At 41.3% G+C, this 16,507-nt stretch overlaps 1 protein-coding gene across 9 annotated transcripts in view; it reads right to left on the bottom strand.

Annotated features, from left to right (window-relative positions):
* Positions 1–1,112: 1,112 nt before the first annotated feature.
* Positions 1,113–16,507, bottom strand: part of SPATA13 (spermatogenesis associated 13) — a 130,361-nt gene continuing 114,966 nt past the window's right edge. For all 9 annotated transcript variants that reach the window (XM_085555437.1, XM_015852092.3, XM_085555457.1 and 6 more), the window contains 9 exons: positions 15,889–16,025; positions 15,281–15,460; positions 14,088–14,273; positions 12,114–12,293; positions 11,228–11,460; positions 8,444–8,573; positions 7,532–7,904; positions 5,589–5,663; positions 1,113–5,089 (listed from right to left, as the gene is read on the bottom strand). In XM_085555437.1, the coding sequence (XP_085411563.1) occupies positions 4,908–5,089; positions 5,589–5,663; positions 7,532–7,904; positions 8,444–8,573; positions 11,228–11,460; positions 12,114–12,293; positions 14,088–14,273; positions 15,281–15,460; positions 15,889–16,025 (1,676 nt within the window). In that variant the 3' untranslated portion in view covers positions 1,113–4,907. The remainder of the gene's footprint in view (positions 5,090–5,588; positions 5,664–7,531; positions 7,905–8,443; positions 8,574–11,227; positions 11,461–12,113; positions 12,294–14,087; positions 14,274–15,280; positions 15,461–15,888; positions 16,026–16,507) is intronic.

The following is a 16,507-nucleotide window of genomic DNA, read 5'->3' as shown; positions in this document are numbered from 1 at the left end:
TTCACCAAACTATTTTTCATGAAAAGATTATTTTGTTGAAGCTATTGTGTCTTGGTGAAACCATATTTAACATGGCCTTGAGCAGGAAGGACACATGCATGCCATTCAGATGTGCTCCCTTCTGCAACAGTGATGAGATACAAAAAACTTTTCTTCACTAGCCAGGGCAGCGAACTGAACCACGTACATTCTACACAGCACGCCTTTTGGGTGAACTCTTTTCCTGGGATCTGCATTTGTTCCAAAGAAAACAGAATATAAACCACCTAAACCACAGGGCTTAAGTCACCATCCTGTTTGCCACAGTTTTATTAATAGAGTGGCTGCATTTGAATTTGCTTCCAAGGGGTACTGAAGGAGCAGGCTGCTAGGACAAGGCAAAGCACAATGACAGTAGATGCGTATCTAATGACTGAAGATGATCAGGGGGCTGGAGCACCTCCCCTGTGAGGACAGGCTGAGGGAGTTGGGTTTGTTCAGCCTGGAGAAGAGAAGGTTGCGGGGTGACCTCATTGCAGCCTTTCAATACCTGAAGGGAACTTACACCCAGGAGGGGAGTAAACTCTTGGAAAGGGCTGACAATAGCAGGACATGGGGAAATGGTTTTAAGTTAAAAGAGGGAAGATTTAGATTGGATGTTAGGGGGAAGTTCTTCACTAGGAGAGTGGTCAAGGCCCTGGAACAGGCTGCCCAGGGAGGTTGTGGATGCCCCGTCCTTGGAGGTGTTCAAGGCCAGGTTGGACGGGGCCCTGGGCAACATGATCTAGTAAATGTGTATGTTTGGTGGCCCTGCCAGGCAGAGGGTTGGAACTACATGATCCTTGAGGTCTCTTCCAACCCAGGTCATTCTGTGGTTCTGTGACAGTAGATGTGTATCTCTGGGATCTTAATGAGGATAGTTTCTGCATGAACAACAAAGAGTTCAGCCCCACAACCGGGCTCAGCAGTTTGCTGAAATGAATTTGTAGTGGGAAGTACTGACATTGTCACTAGAAAACCAACAGAAGATGGTATGATGTGTTTTTTGCTTTAAAATAATAAAATAAATGTGACAGCTGAGAAATGTTTCCCACACAAAAGAGATTTTGTAGACAATTGAACAAGTCCAACACTTTCAAAACTGTACAATAAAGTTTTATAAGACATAGCTGAAGAACTTCAGCTGTACATTATTTAATTAAAACATGTACAACGAGAGGAAAATAATGGGAATGTAAGTTTGTACTTATTTCCAGAAAATAGATCCATTTGACAACGTTCCAAGAGTAAACAAACACTGTAATGCAATTACTTCAGAACAAATACACATGAAGACACTGCAGTCCTATACATTGTGTTTCAGCTGTCAACAGCCAACTCATCTGCTGCGTAGCCAGGACACTTGATTTACAACACATGTAACAGCACACAGATGGTGAGATGCACAAAGCAATGCATGTAAGAGAAAATGTTACAAAACACTTTGTCAAAATAAAATACGTACGCAAGTCATCCCTAGTATTTACAACAAATAGTTTTAAATTAGAGATCATTTGGAAGGCATCTCTTACACACAGATGCCGCATGTAGAAAAAAAGCAGAAAGGCGGTCAAGGAAAGGTACTGTGTTTGTTATGGCTAAAGACCTTTGGCTTCAAAACTCTGCTCTAATTATTTTCAAAAGACAACTAAAACGCAGAACATTGAAGTAGTCTGTCTTTGAACTCCTTCACTACTCTGACCACTAAAACTCAACGTGAAATTTAGCATGGCGAGAGCCACTTGTAAAACAATCTTATTATTTTATACATCAAATGTTCCCAGTTAGATGCAATTATGGTTTGGCAGTATCCGAACTCAGTGGGAACACATTTGAGGACAATTACATTTTACTGCATCTCATGCAAAAAGTCTGAGGTTGTCTGCTCAGCAGGCCATCAGGAAGGCTCTGGCTGTGCTTTAGCTAAAGGAGGCACAGATATGTTTAGTAGTTGCCTTAGAGCATCTGACAGTAACTTATAGCAAACAAAAGTGATGGAAAAGTCAGCTTTCCGAAGGTACGTTTTGTCATCAGGAGAGTCAGGGCTTTCATGTTCTGCTAAAGGACAGAGGTGCTAGAGCAGAAAATTTTATGTTTTATTAGCAGCCCCAGACTCTGAAATCAGACTGATCCCCAAGTAAACATTTGCCTTACTTGCTGGATAATGTAATCGCGTGTTTTCATTTAAATGTAATTCATCTAAAAGATTATGGTGTAGTTTAAATTCGGCCTGCCTTGTATTTTATCAGTCTTGCTGCATAGCCAGCATATTCCTTGACCAATAAATACATAACCCAATAAAATACAGTGTTGGTAGCCTCTTCATCTATTGAAGATTGCAAAGAAAGACACAGAGGATATTATAAAACACATCTACAAGTAGGGTGCTATATATAAAACTGTCCTGAGTAATCTGCACCATGAAACATTTTCTCATTCTGAAATTAAGTTCTCCTTGAGGAAAAAAACAAAGCAAAACAAAACAACCTGGTGCATCCAAGACCACACACAAACATTTCTGTTCATTTTTAGGGCTAAGGCACCAGCACTACTACATGGGAAGAGCCTTGATGGGCACTGATGTGACAGAAGATACATCCCAAAATCTTTTTATCGAAGACAAATGTGTAAAAGTAGCTCTCATAATGTCATCAGGCCACTCTGGGAAAGTTTTCTGCGTGTGAACTGCAATCCAGCTTTGGATGTGTTTATATCTAGAACAAATCTTTCGAAATGTGGATATGAAATACCTCTCCTTCCACGATATGTGCACCACTTTGGTTTGCAGGCCTGAACATGGGATATTCCCATAAAAATAGGTACATAAGAAGCAGAAGAGTTGCTCAGTTATGCGGAAGGACGTGCATCCCTGCTGGCATTTGAAAGTCGGTTCATTCAGTTTAAATTGAGCACTTAGAATTATCTTTTAGACAGCTTGTTTTAAACACGAAAACTGAACCCAGCCAGCTTTTGTCACTATCCTTCTTGTGCGCTTTCTTTAAGCTGGGCTGTTGAAAATGTCAGTGCATATTTCCAGTTCTTAACTGTTTCAGGTCGTCATCTATCACTATGGAAAAGCACAAGCAATGAAGTTCACTATGGAGTGAACAATTTGTCTGAGCATCACCAGACTTTGCATTATTGCTGAGCTATATACACAAGGCATTTGAAATGTACTGTTGTCAAAGACGTCATTTAAAATCAAAACTACAAACCTGCACTTTGCAGAAGTTGCCAGAAAGTTACAGAATCAGAAAACCATCAGAACTGTGGGCTTCAATGACAAGTATAAAGACAGAGGTAAGAACAGCAGTAGGAGCAAAAGTTTAAAATAAGGCTTTTTTTACATTGTTATTAAGATGCCTGGCCTCCAGCCCATTGTTTGTTCTTCATATAGTACAGATTCATTACAAAGGTGATTGTGTCCACTGTCAGTGAATACTCTTGGATCTATACATGATCTGATAATGCCCCTAATCAGCAGCATAAGATAAAGTATTTGAAAGACATTCGTAACAAATCAGTTCTGAAACATAAGAAGTCCTTTTTTCCTTCCATATTACCAAGTCTTGTCATCCTTTTGAGTTAGCGAGTAGAAATGATCAGTGCTGCAAATAGCGAGATCCTGTTGCTTCTTGGTGGCATTTAGAAGTTATTCTCCCAAATCAACTTACAGCAATGCAGGTCACATACCACAGATGCTGACTAGAGCTGACTTCTCTCCAGCCAGATCCTTCCCCTTCCAGCACAGACCAATGACTGAGACAGAAATCCATCTTTGGTCCACAGAATTATTCTGTCCCTCCCAGTAAGGACTTCTCTTTCTTTGTGAAGAAATCTGGTCACAATTCATTGTTGATTGCCTGTGTAGAAGCATGGATCCAGACTGCTTTGAGAACTTAATGGAGACATTTCCATTGCCGTTCATCCATTTTCCATGTGAAGCTATATGAGTACAAAGCGTGCGAGCTACGTAACATAGCCAGCAGTCAGCAGTCAGCTCGTACTGTGTCAGCTCTGACATTGTACATTCACATTATCTCCATTAAAAAAAAAAAAAAACAACAAACTTTTTTCACAGAGAAATAAGCATACTGGGAATATAAAGAAGGTTCTCCCAGGCTAAGAAGTGCACAAAAAGTGATATAAAAGCTCTATTCTGAAGAGTATACATGCAAGCAGTATATTGCTCTGACTGAAAGAAATCAGAGATGCCCTGGGCGCCTCTTGTATCCACTTGTATGCAATAAATGCACACATCTTTGTAGTCCATTTTGCACTCTGTTCATGTTTCTATATGACAGAATAAAAACTTCTCTGTTCCAATCTGGAATATGATAAGGCCCCGTGGGACATTCTCCTGCCATTTGGCAATTTAATAGGAAAAGACAGGAAGGATTAGGGTCCACCAAAGCCAGCAACAGCATGTTATCCACCTGATTTTAATGGGCAGCTCCTGCTTGGTTCTCCAAAAGGAGAAAACTCCCCCAGGACTCCTTGCTGACATACCCTTAAGGAAAAACCCCTCTCTATACTAAATTTGGCCATCAGCATAAGATTAAGAAAAATGAAATGTTACAATGACCTGCACAGTTCTATCATTACTTCAGCATAACTAAGAAACAGACCAAATACTGCTGCTTTAGAGTAACAGTAAGTTGTCCTTGTCAGAACCGAAACAGCTCTTCATTAGCAATGCTGACACTTGGCAACATTTACTTCAGAGCAGTGCTGAGCCACTTCATTATTCTTCTAGGCAAAGTTGCATTTCTGGCTCAAGGGAGCCCATGGTTTTTCCTCCAAAACTGGAGATTCATTGAGCTTAAATAAGCTTAACTGGTTTTCCAAGGTCTTTCCTTGGAGTAAGTCTCTCCTCATGCCGGTGTCCTTCACTTTTTGAATGGGGTGAGTTTGTTGAAGGTATGCCAGAAAAGGGATGGCTTCCGCTTGGGTTCTGCCAGGGCAAAGACCTGCTGCTGTGGGATGCTGGTGGGCACGGTGATGTGGCGCTGATGGATGGGATGCAAGCTCTGGTGTAGAGGAGGCACAGGACACCCATTATAGCTTACACCTGAAACAGGAGGAGTTTAAGAAAGTATATGAGACAGCTAGCAAAATAACCAATGAGGGGGAAAATTGAGCACGGCATCATGGGACAGATCCAGTAGTCAGTAAAGCCAGAATTATCTTAAAGTATCTTAAAGCCTTTTCAATAGAAGGCACAGAATTACTGACGAATAAATTGTCAGAATAAAAGCAAAGGAAGGAAATGGTAACTCATTTTTAATTTCCTCTCTGCAAACACTTTCCTACAGCCATAAATGAAGCACTTGTTCTTCTCTAATAAAGAGATAATGGCAGCATACTGTCTAGAGGAGACTGGGAAACTGACTTAGTAGGTAGCTCACAAAGGTATTTCAGTTTGAAATTGGGCTAATGTGAATAACTCAATCTCCATGTAAACCCAAGGATAAAAGGTAAAAGCTTCAGAAATTGAATCCCTGTACTTATTCCTGAGAACAAAAACACTGGAATAAAATAGGAGCATAACGCCATCCTTAAACACCTACCTTTCATCTTCCCATGCCTTGACTTACGGGCGTTCTGCATGGCTTGTTTCTTCTGGTTTTCTGAGATTTCCATTCCTATGAGACAGAGTAAAGAAAGGACATGGTATAAAAATATTTAATCTAATCGTTGCTTTTACTTCCCATATTTAATGAATTCATTTGATGATCCATGTGGAATAAAAAATGTGATTTTAAAAGCTGGAAAAGTTTCCTGTGCACTGAGCAAACTCCACGCTATTATCTTAGATGAGCCTTTTTTGTATAAACTTGGTGCTTTTGCATAGCAAAAAGAAGGAACTACTGTAACTCCTCTGCACAGTTCTTGAGCAAACAAGATACTGGGTGGACATCATCTTCATACAGCATGTCCTGAACATGCCAAGGAACTGTCATTGGCAGTGCAAACATGGCAGAAGGGTATGGAGGCCAACATTCCCTCTACCCTAAGGACAGAGCATCCCATCCTCTGCCAGACCAAAGGAGGCTGTGATGTGGTTGGGGCTGCCATCAGCCTGGGGCTGGATCCCACACTCCAATTTCTCACATACTCATTTATACACTTGCATGAATTACGTGATTCAATAGTATGCCATATACTACTGCGTGACAGGTATAAGACTGGTCTGTGCGGAGTACAGAGAAGCCAGACAGCCACCGTCAAAGGCAGCCAAGTATCTGGCATCATCTGGAGCCTGTGGACATGCTATTCACTTTCCTCTCCCTGCACACATGGCCCTGAAGACACATGGGTATGTTATGCCAGCATGAGCAGACTACACTTTATGTGATGCCTCTCCCTTCCCTGAACTGCACTTGAAGAGCACAAAAGCTGCAATTCAAAAGCATAGCTGCATAGCTCTATGCTTTTAAAACTACCTCTACTCTTTTAGCCTGAACTTATAGAGAACTTCACACAAATCAGCCTATTAACATACAAGGAGCAGTTAGCCATAATTTTGGGGTACGAGGGGTTTCTGTTATTTTATTCTGCTTTTTTTTCGTTTATAGAAACAAGGAAACAGACAAAAAAAGAAAAAAAATAATGAAAGCAGTTTCATCAGCAGAGATCAGACCACTTTCTTAGGGTTGCTATTAGTGGTTTGGAGGAGGATTTTCTGGATGTGGGCTTTGTTCACATGTATTCATAAAAGCTAAGAAAAGCGAGATATGGTTTGGGAGACAATGACCCGCACCAAAGTGTTTTTGAAAATAGAAGTAAAATGCCATTTGAAGAGTATGCATTTCTTCTCGGAGCAGTTAGATTAGAGGCTTTATGCAAACTCCAGTGAGATAACTTACAAAATCAACAAGACAAATTTAAACCTGAGGTTGAGAATACTGGCGACTTTCCACTGGTTTTGGCTAAAGGAAGTGTTTAATTACGCCAAAAATATGTTATATATTTATGGAAAACAAGCAGTCTTCTGGGTAACGGAGAAAATGGCCAAACTACTTTCACACACAAAACCAGGCAGATATTGGCTATTTCTACTCAACCATCTTTCTTCTGGCTCAAGACACCTGCATCAAAACTGGTGTAAGTACCATAGTACTTATAGACCTGCCCTCACAATCTTTGTGCTCAGCTTCACAGAAATGCATGACCCAGTCACAAATAAGTGTTAGTGCTATTAAAATAAATCTTCTCATTATCACTGCCACTGGCACCACTGTTGTGTGGCTACCCCTTTTGAGTTTCCCCAAGCTCAGGGTTTTCTGGAGCAGTGTTGCCTACCAGGCATTACATGGTAACATGGAATGGAATGGCCCACAATGATAGCACAAACACACCTGAACAGCTTTCACTTCTACAGCTAAAAGTGATGTCAGATAACAAAGAGGCAACAGTCCCAGAATGCAGAGAGCACATCTGCACAAAGCATTAAAAAAAGTGGAAAACTTTTGTTCTTACTGCCTTTTAGAGAGGAAATCCTCGCACTTACCCATTTCCTTGTCTTCTTGAACTCTTCTCCTTTCACTTTCACATGCCTCCATCCACCTCTTCTTATCCTCTTGCTTTTTTGCACAAAACAAATGAACCTCTTCTGTCGCTCTGTTTATTATCTTAAAAGCATTCTTGACATTAATGTTAAAGTCTTTGTCTCTGCCATCCTCAGCGTCCACAAGTTCCATCTCATCCATGTCAATACGATCCTTATAATACAAGATGTCCCTTCTCAGAAGGTCCTTCTTACAGAACACAAGTTGATGGTCAAAGAGGAAGAAAGTCCTCTGCTGGCTTTTGCCTTGCTTTGATATTTTGGTCAGTTCTCCTGAGTGGATCAGTTCTGAGCTTCTGGCTAACACATCCGGTCCCTAAGATGATATATAGTCTTTAAGTAAGTAAACAACTATTTCAGATCTTAGCATGTGCCTTATCAGCCTCACTTCATTAATCAAGTCTTAACTCCATTTTATTGTGTTTTAAATATTAGAGCTGAAAATGCCATAGATCTCATATCGGTAAACACAATAAAGGTGATTCTGGTCTGCCTTCTTTCAGCATAAATCAAGAGGACACCTGTTAAAGTCACTGGAGCAGGTTCAAGTTTGATAAAATAACCACAAATCTGGATGAGACTCCACAGTCCAAGTATGACAGAAAAATCCATTTTGTCATTTCCTACATGTCAGTGTCATCTCAAAGACAGCTGCTCATGTACCACCTGCTGCTCTTCCTGAATGATAAACAGGGTAATCAGTAACAAAATCACTGCAACTGGACTTTTAACTGAGCAGTGACCAGCTGAAACGTAGACACCCACCAACTACCTTTCATGCAGACAGACAGACCCTGTAGAGGACATGAAGTACTGTACACAGTGCCTTATATCAGGAAAGGGTCTGGCACTTACCTCCCAGTCTACTATAGACACTTGCCAACGTGCAATCTTGTCTATGCTTTCCAATCTTCGTTTTCGCTCATTGATTAGGCATGCCACATTCTTCATAGCCTCATAAGCAGCTTTTATGTTGTTATAATCACTGTGAAATATAGGCAACATTTCAAAGATCACTTGTACAATGGGTGTGATGCAAATAGAAGCTGTGACATGGTACCTGAACTACCGTGATGCATTTATCCTTTTACTCAGAGTACTTAAAGAAGAGACGTGATTCTCAGCTATCCTCGACCTCACACAACAGTCTGTACAGAGCACTGCTGCATTTTGTGCAGGAGCAAATTACTGAACTGGTACAAGGAGGCAGAAGTAGATTAATGAATAGAAACAGTGTCTCTACTGAAAACAGTGGTAAAACCCCAAACTGATCTATACATTTCACCAAAGGGATTTCTTTTTGAGCAAGATTTTAGGGGGATTTTATTGCAAAGGTCATCCTTTGATCATGTTTAACACTTGCATTTTCTCCCTTTCGTTCCCAGTGGCTGGGTGAAAAAATGTGAACAAGGAAAGTTATGCAGGCAGAAAAGATACAAACAGCAACCTGGTGAGCAAGGGACCCAAGAGCCTGAGCACCAAGGAGAAGAATTAAAGTGATAAAGTGGCCCATTTTCATGGAAGAATTGTGCAAGAGCCAAGGCTGTCACCTTCCCCTGTCTGCTCCAGATGGAATTTAGTCTCCTGTTCTTCCTCCATTGCTCTGCTTCCCTCTTATCTCCCTGAGCTCCACATATGCTTATAGCTCTCCCCAGCCAGTAGGCATGTTTAGGTTTCCCTCTGTATAAAATCAATCCCTCATTCACCTTCCTCAAATAGTCTCTAAGAAAAAGGAAGGAAAGAGGTTTATTTCTTGCCTTAGAGTCCCAGCTGCCTCCCCTCCATTATCTCTACGACTCTTGCAGAAAAGGAAGTTGGAGGTAGAAAACAGTATGAGACAGAAATAAACCCTGCCAGAACATCAGCGACACTGTCCTGTTTATCTGCTTCTGTCTCAGTTCCTATTTTCATCAGCTGCTGCTGATGGATGCATTTCTTTACACATCTGCACCCAGCTCTCCTCCCTTTGTTGATAGCTTTGGGGTCCCTTTTCTACTGCAGTATACTCAAAAAATGAGATGAACAATAACAATATCCTGCCTGTGTCAGGGAGATGTACCATGGGTGACCACTGGACAGCCACTGTGCTACTCCTGCCCTTCCTTATCTCAGCTCCTTCTCCCTCTCTGTGTGTACATCAGCCCTCACTTGTGGCAGTGTGGCCTTCTGTGCACATCTTCAGCCACTTTAAGACAACAAAAGAAAAAGATACAGAATAGGCTGAATGGAGCATTGCTGAGGCTCTGTGTGAGTGTGTGCTTGTCTGCTTGTGGGCACCTCTGGACACTGAGAGCGTGGCTGTGTCTGTAGAAACCAGAGCTGAAGCCTTGAATATCAGCAGTCAACATCCTTTGTGGTCCCTAGCAAAAATTCCCTTGTTTCCAAGTGTGGTTTTCTGAAGGTTGAACAAGCACAGACTTCTGCCCACAAAGCATCACCTCAGGCTGCATTTGGACTTTGAGCACTGGGGTTACAGTGGAACATTTTTCTTGCAATTGTGCACATAAAAAGACAGGCATTTAAAGATATAATCTTAATTTAGTCAAAGAGGTAATCAACCCAGGGGTGTACTAGAAAGGCTAATAACCTGTAACTTCAGTTCTTACTTATCCTAGATGAAAATCTAGTGTCTGGAGTTGTTTCCCAAACACGGTAGATTTAGGTTAGATATAAGGATATCACTGTCTTTTACAGTGAGGGTGGAGGCATTGTAACAGGTTGCCCAGAGATGTGCTGGATGCCTCACCCCTAGAGACTTTCCAGGCGAGGCTGGATCAGGCCCTGGGCAACCTGATAGAGCTGTGGTGTCCCTGTTCTTTGCAGGGGAGTTGGACTAGATGGCCTTTAAAGATCCCTTCCAACACTAAGGATTCTATGATTCTGTTCTATGATTCTAAGTAATTCGAAGGAGTGGAAGAAAAATAAATAGTTCCCTCTAGTATCAATGTTTTCTGGCAGACATCAAATAAAAAAAGTATTTATTGTAGGTTCATGGGAAGAATTCTTTAATTAATTGACTGCTTCCCTTTTCTGAGGAGCTCTTACTTTTACAGTACCTGTCCTATCCCATTAAGATCTCTACCCAGTTTTGTATTTTCGGTAAAGACCCAACTTGTTTCTGGTGAGGAGTTCCATTTTGTGTTCAGTCATTACACTGAGCTTACAAATGAACAAAGCAGTTGTTCAAGCACATATCCAGAAAGCCCAGTGATGTAGCTCAGTTACAAAGCAGATTACAAAGAGTGCAAATAACAAAGATTCTCATATCAAATTTTTTATGGAACTGATATGGAAATAGCATTCCCCAAGTATTCTGCATTTATTTTGGGGCAATATGAAATTGTCTTGAACGTACTGGGGGACTTGATGGAGTACCAACCTACCTTTAGTGGCAGTTTCTATCAGAAGGCCACAGCAATGAATGCAAAAATACCCAGGAAATCCCTGAACAACATTTTCCTAATGATTTTTTATAACATTTGGATAATATTGCAATGGTTTCAAGATGCCCGTAAGGAGTTCCACTCTATTGGAGTCACTGGTAGTTTTGTTCCTGATCTTGAGAACTGGCGTTTTGTCACCCAAAGGCTTTCAGTAATTAGATTCCTGTTTTAAGATTTGTCTTTTTAATTCTCTCACCTGTGCTCCTGCGTGGTGTATTTGAGCAGTTCTGCAAGCTGCAGGGGGTATTTGCAGATTTTCTGAACAGGCGTGAGAAGAAAACCATCAATGGCAATGTCAATCATCTGCTGAAGCAAGCGACAGGCCTCAAAGAAGTGACGGTATTTGCCTTGTTTCATTAGTTTGGAAAGCTCAATGCAGGCACTGGGATGATTGTTACAGTACTCTGAATAAATAGCAAAGCCTTCTTGCTACAAAAAAGAAGTCAAAGCATTACCTGAAGTATTGATTACAAAGGATGAAAGACATATTTTGTAATACCTATTATATCTACTTACATTAATTAATTCATTCTTATTTTGCTTCCAAATTCAGTAACAACCAGTTTTGTAATTACACATGAATCTACCTTTAACTGCCAAAGCTGTGTACATTCTCTGCATGAACACAGAGATAAAGGCTTTAATTAAGGTCAGGATGACCAAGCCCAGTACTTCAAGAAGTACTTCTGTTTGGGGAATCCTTGAAATCAGAATGCCTTGACAGCTACAGGTTTCTGTTATGAATTAAGACTCCTTCCCCACCACCTTCAATCCTTATTTTCTTTAGGAAGTTATTGCACTCCTGAATAAGCAATCTGAGATCACTGCAGACAGACCAGCTCATCTGTGATCACCATGGTTTTGAAATCGTGTACAAAGACACATAATTCCTAAAGACTGGGGGAAATCTGAAATATTTAAATATGTTTTAAACCTCATTGTCAACACTTTACATTCTAAAATGCTGCCTGTTTAAAGCCCAACATTTGATAGCCACTTGGTAGTAAAGTCCCCTCATGCAGTTATCATTTTCTTATCAGATTTTGTTCATTTCATAAATAAAACCAACTTCTGCAACATACATGTTGGAGAAAGCACGATCCTATCTCGCTCAGATGAGGCTCCTCTTTGTTGTACTGTTTCTCAAGATCCTTCAGAAACTTTCTCTGGAATTTGTAAATATCCTCAATATTTCCAAAAATGGTGCTGAGCTGGGCTGTGGTGAACATTCCTGTATGTTTGCGACACTGCCGAATGTAACCCTGGAAGCAAAATTAACAAAAAACCTCATTAGTTTGAAGATACAGAAACAGTTTCTACCCTAAAAGCATCCTATTGAACTGGCAAAAACCCAGTGATCAATGGGCATGTGAGCGGATTCCCAGCCATACGTACACGACTGGACAAGGAGATTGCAGATTCATGCACAAATCGATTCTTCCAAGCCAATGTGCAACTCCTGCTTTAACTGCTGTGCTTTTCTTTAGTAATCTCATGTGCCATAACAGTTCTTCTTTACAGGAACGAACACTGAAACAACTAATATACAATTTCTACCAAGGCTAAAGTACTGGTTCCTTAGGCAGCTGGTATAGGTAGGGCCCAGTCTAAGCCAGGGAAGCAAAATTAAGGTCATACTGTAATATGTTCAGAATGCTGTTCTTTGATAAAAGTACTGGTAAGGAGGTAATAGTACCACAAGATTAACATAAAAATATTTGTATGTTCACTTGCAAGAACATCACATGGATCTAGTTCCTTCATATCCAGGGCTAAGTAGATGCATAACCAAGTCCATTAGTTTTAAAATGCCTTCAGAGAAAATTCTACTCCCCAGCATTAGGTCAGTAACCAGATCCTATCAGTACTCCCACAACCAGAAGGTAAATGTGAGGCCAGGGGCCTACTTCAGGCTGCAGACTCAGCTGCTGTCACCACGCAGATCCTTAGGTACCTGCTGCTCTGGCTACACGAGGACAGGAGTGTGCAGAGCAGCAGCTGATAGCATGAACAGCAGCTGTGCTCCATTCCACCATCAGTTATGGGAGCAGATGACTCCTAAGGATAGCTGGCATGACAGGGGCTATCTGCCAGGCTGCTTCTAGGCAGGGTTCTCCCAAACAGCTTTGGGAGCAGACAGCTGTAAAAATCTATTGAGGATTACCACGAAAATGAGCTCCTGTGTGGCTCTTTAATGTGGGCTGCAGGCACTCCTCAAATGCAGCAAGTTTTTCTTTCCTGGCTGTACCAAAAGGCCTGATTCACTAAGAAACAAACTGCTGTCGTGTCTATTGCATGGCCTGTGAAAGAATCTAGCCATGACTGAAGGATAACAACATGGCAAATACAGAGAGAACCAGCAAACTAAGTGTAGTAAGAATATTTGTAAGTTGCTAAGTGCCCATCCAGATGTTAACCACAAACACGTAAAAAACAGGTCAAATGCATTCACAGTCTATGTCAGAGAAAGCAAACGTCAGTGAAAAGTACTAAGAAGCTTCTTGATGGAACAAGATCCTTCAAGGTAATTTGACTGAGAAGAAGAAAAAAAACCACAGTGTTCTCACTATTCCGTGACTCAAACAAATTAGTTCTAAGGCACCTTTAAAGACATTGTAGCTCTGAAGCATCCACACTAAGTCTCTTTGCCGAAGAAAATCTCACCAGCAAACATTCTCTTTGCACATTACTTACATAAAGTTTAGCCTCTGAACTGTATCAGGTTCTATTACAATCACTGTAGGTTTCCTATCTAAACCAAGTGATAAAAAGCTTTAAATAAACTGCATTTCCTCTCCCTTATTATTATGGAAATAGCGGTCAGACATGCAAACAATTTTTTCCATGTCGAAAGTGGAATGGTTTTTTCAGAAAGGAAGTGGTGCTTCGTGGCAGCCTGCAGAGAGGAAAGCCTTACGAGGGCACAACTTCTGAGTGACAGCCTTAGAAGTGCAGTTTGGAATGCCCTGACATAGGAAACTATTCCACTTCTCAACTTAAGTGGGATGTTTTGTTCCCATTAAGTCAGCTGAATGCCCTCAGCTTAAAGCATGTACCTCACAGATGTCCTTGAGATGCTTGATATAGACTCGTTCTGTGTTCATGATTTCCTGTATAACGTTGGTTCTCATCTGATCCTTGTTTTCAGCTATTTTCTGACGATGCTTGCTAATATCTGCATCTTGTTCTTCGTCCTGGATACTACTGCAGTTTTCTGGCAGCTCTTCCTGATTAACTCGCAGCTGCAGCCACAACAAAGCAGAGCAGAGTAAAACAGCAAACTTTACAAAATGTGACAAAACCATTACAAAAATCTGACAAATAAGTGACAACTTGGGCAGAAATGCTCCGATCCCTTCTTTACAAGACAGCATTCCACACAATAAAAAGTTCCCGTTCTACTCACCGGACATTCAAACAATGTGTTGAGATTTTTTTTTTTCAGCTAGTTAAACCCATGGCTTTCTACTCCCAGCACCTGAGATATACACATTGTGTACCTGTATATTTTCCAGAATTAAGTTTATTTCTCACCCTTACTAATAGTTAATGCCTAATTTGGGCCAAATCAGCTTATGATATTCTTCTGCCCCAGCTCCCTGTCTGGGTAACAGCACCTTCTTTATCTGCTTTTTTCTCATTGTCCATTTTGGCTATAGAGCTAAAGGCAGGAACCACCACCTGCAGATTGTGCGGTACTTAATACAGTGTAGCTCAAGTTTCATTAAAGGCTCTCAAAAAGTAAATTAAATTTAATTATAAAATATAATTTGGTGTTATATCATTCAAGAGTCACAATAACCTGGTTAAGTTCTGACAAGGGAGCTCAGACTATGAACCAGACTCCTAGAGAAGACTGTGGTAATAAATTATGCCATTTTACCAGGAAATCCCTGCAGTACCAGAAGCCAGCAGCACACAGCACAGCTCGCCCCAGTCTCTCACACAAACTGCTGTTCTCTTCGTATACACTCCTGGCTGAGCTTCCTGCTGCCCTCATTTCTACTTGTGAAATTTCTTCAGCTACAAAAGGGCCACACAAAGGAAGAAGTGAAGAGCTAGAGGATCTGAGGGTATGATCCTCTACTGCATTATAATGTGGGAAGTCGCTAGGAGCTCCACCTCTGATGTTTGGATGTAAAGATGCTAAGGATCTGCCCCTTCATTTAGATTTAGTGCCACAGTCACCTCCATGTTCTACTACAAGGGCCTCATGTATCAGTGGTGCAAAGGCAACAGAGTTACTAACCCTGACAAAGCTAGCTGGAAACCAGGCTTCTTTGTCCTCATTTCTTCCCCACCACCAGTCTTTGTTGGAAGCTTCCAGGACTCTGATGACATCTCCAGCTTTGAAGCCCAGCTCTTGATCATCCATAGTGACGTGGTCCCAGAGAGCTTCTGCATAGACAATGCTGCCATCGCTTATCAGCTGAGATGGGAAGAGAAAAGGGACGTGAAGGATAAAGAATGAACTATATATAAACTACCAAAAAAAGATCAGAACATCTCACCAGAGTGCCCAGGATTCATTCTCCTAGAGGATAAAACTAAAATTCTGCATTTTCAGAAATCTGTGCATACATCCATTACAGGAAGAACAAGCAGAGTCCTGTTCCAGAGCAGGTATGTAGCTAATGAGTCAGGCTCGCAGGAAGTGTTGTAACTGAGCTCTTCCCTTGGCATCTGACCTTGCACGCTGTCTGAGGCAGAATACCACAGCTGCTGGATATTTTACTACGATGGCTACAGCCATTGCCCTTTTTATTAATAACAAACCACCCACGTGTGGAAAACAAGCAGTCCATCGTGATAACAATGCAAAGATTCCTCAGAGTGGAATGTAACCCAGGATGTTACCTCATTAATGGCGAGCTGTTCCCCTCCAGGCTGCAGGTACCTTGGTGTGGCTTGGCAGATCTCCTCGTAGCTGTAATCTTCCTCGCTGCCATTGTCATCAACCAATGCTGAAGATTCGGTCCCGCCATCTGCAGCAGCTAAAACAAAAGGCAGAACAGCTGTTTGTGCAATCATTCCTACACAGGCACCTATTCCAAAACCAAACAATGCAAGAGGAATCCTTTGGAGTTGCCACTGTTACTAAGAATATAACAGTAACAATGAAAGTGTAGGGCTGCCTGGAAAAATACTCTTCAGACATGAATTACTCTTTATTCTTTTTTGTAATTTTCTCATTTAGCATCCAATGAAATGGAGATATTCTCCTTTTGTGTGCAAAGAAAACAGAACTACAAGCTTTTTGATTATTATTATTTTATATTTCTTGGAGTTTTCTTTGCTAAATCCTGAAGAAATGCAAAATAATCTGACCCAGAAGAGAGGTCTGGGCGCAGTTACCACCTCACAGTGACAGCACTCAGAGGGGCTGCTGCCAGTCCCCAGCCCTGTCATATCCCTGACATGCTCCCCCTGGACACACTGCCATCAAAACGTGTGGGCAGCCCACATCTGGTAGGGA

This window comes from Coturnix japonica, chromosome 1 (genome assembly GCF_054131305.1).
Source record: "Coturnix japonica strain WE chromosome 1, WE-NBRP24, whole genome shotgun sequence".
Classification (NCBI taxonomy): Eukaryota; Metazoa; Chordata; class Aves; order Galliformes; family Phasianidae; genus Coturnix; species Coturnix japonica.
Note: the sequence above shows the minus strand (reverse complement) of the source record. Positions and strands in the feature narration are given on the sequence as shown.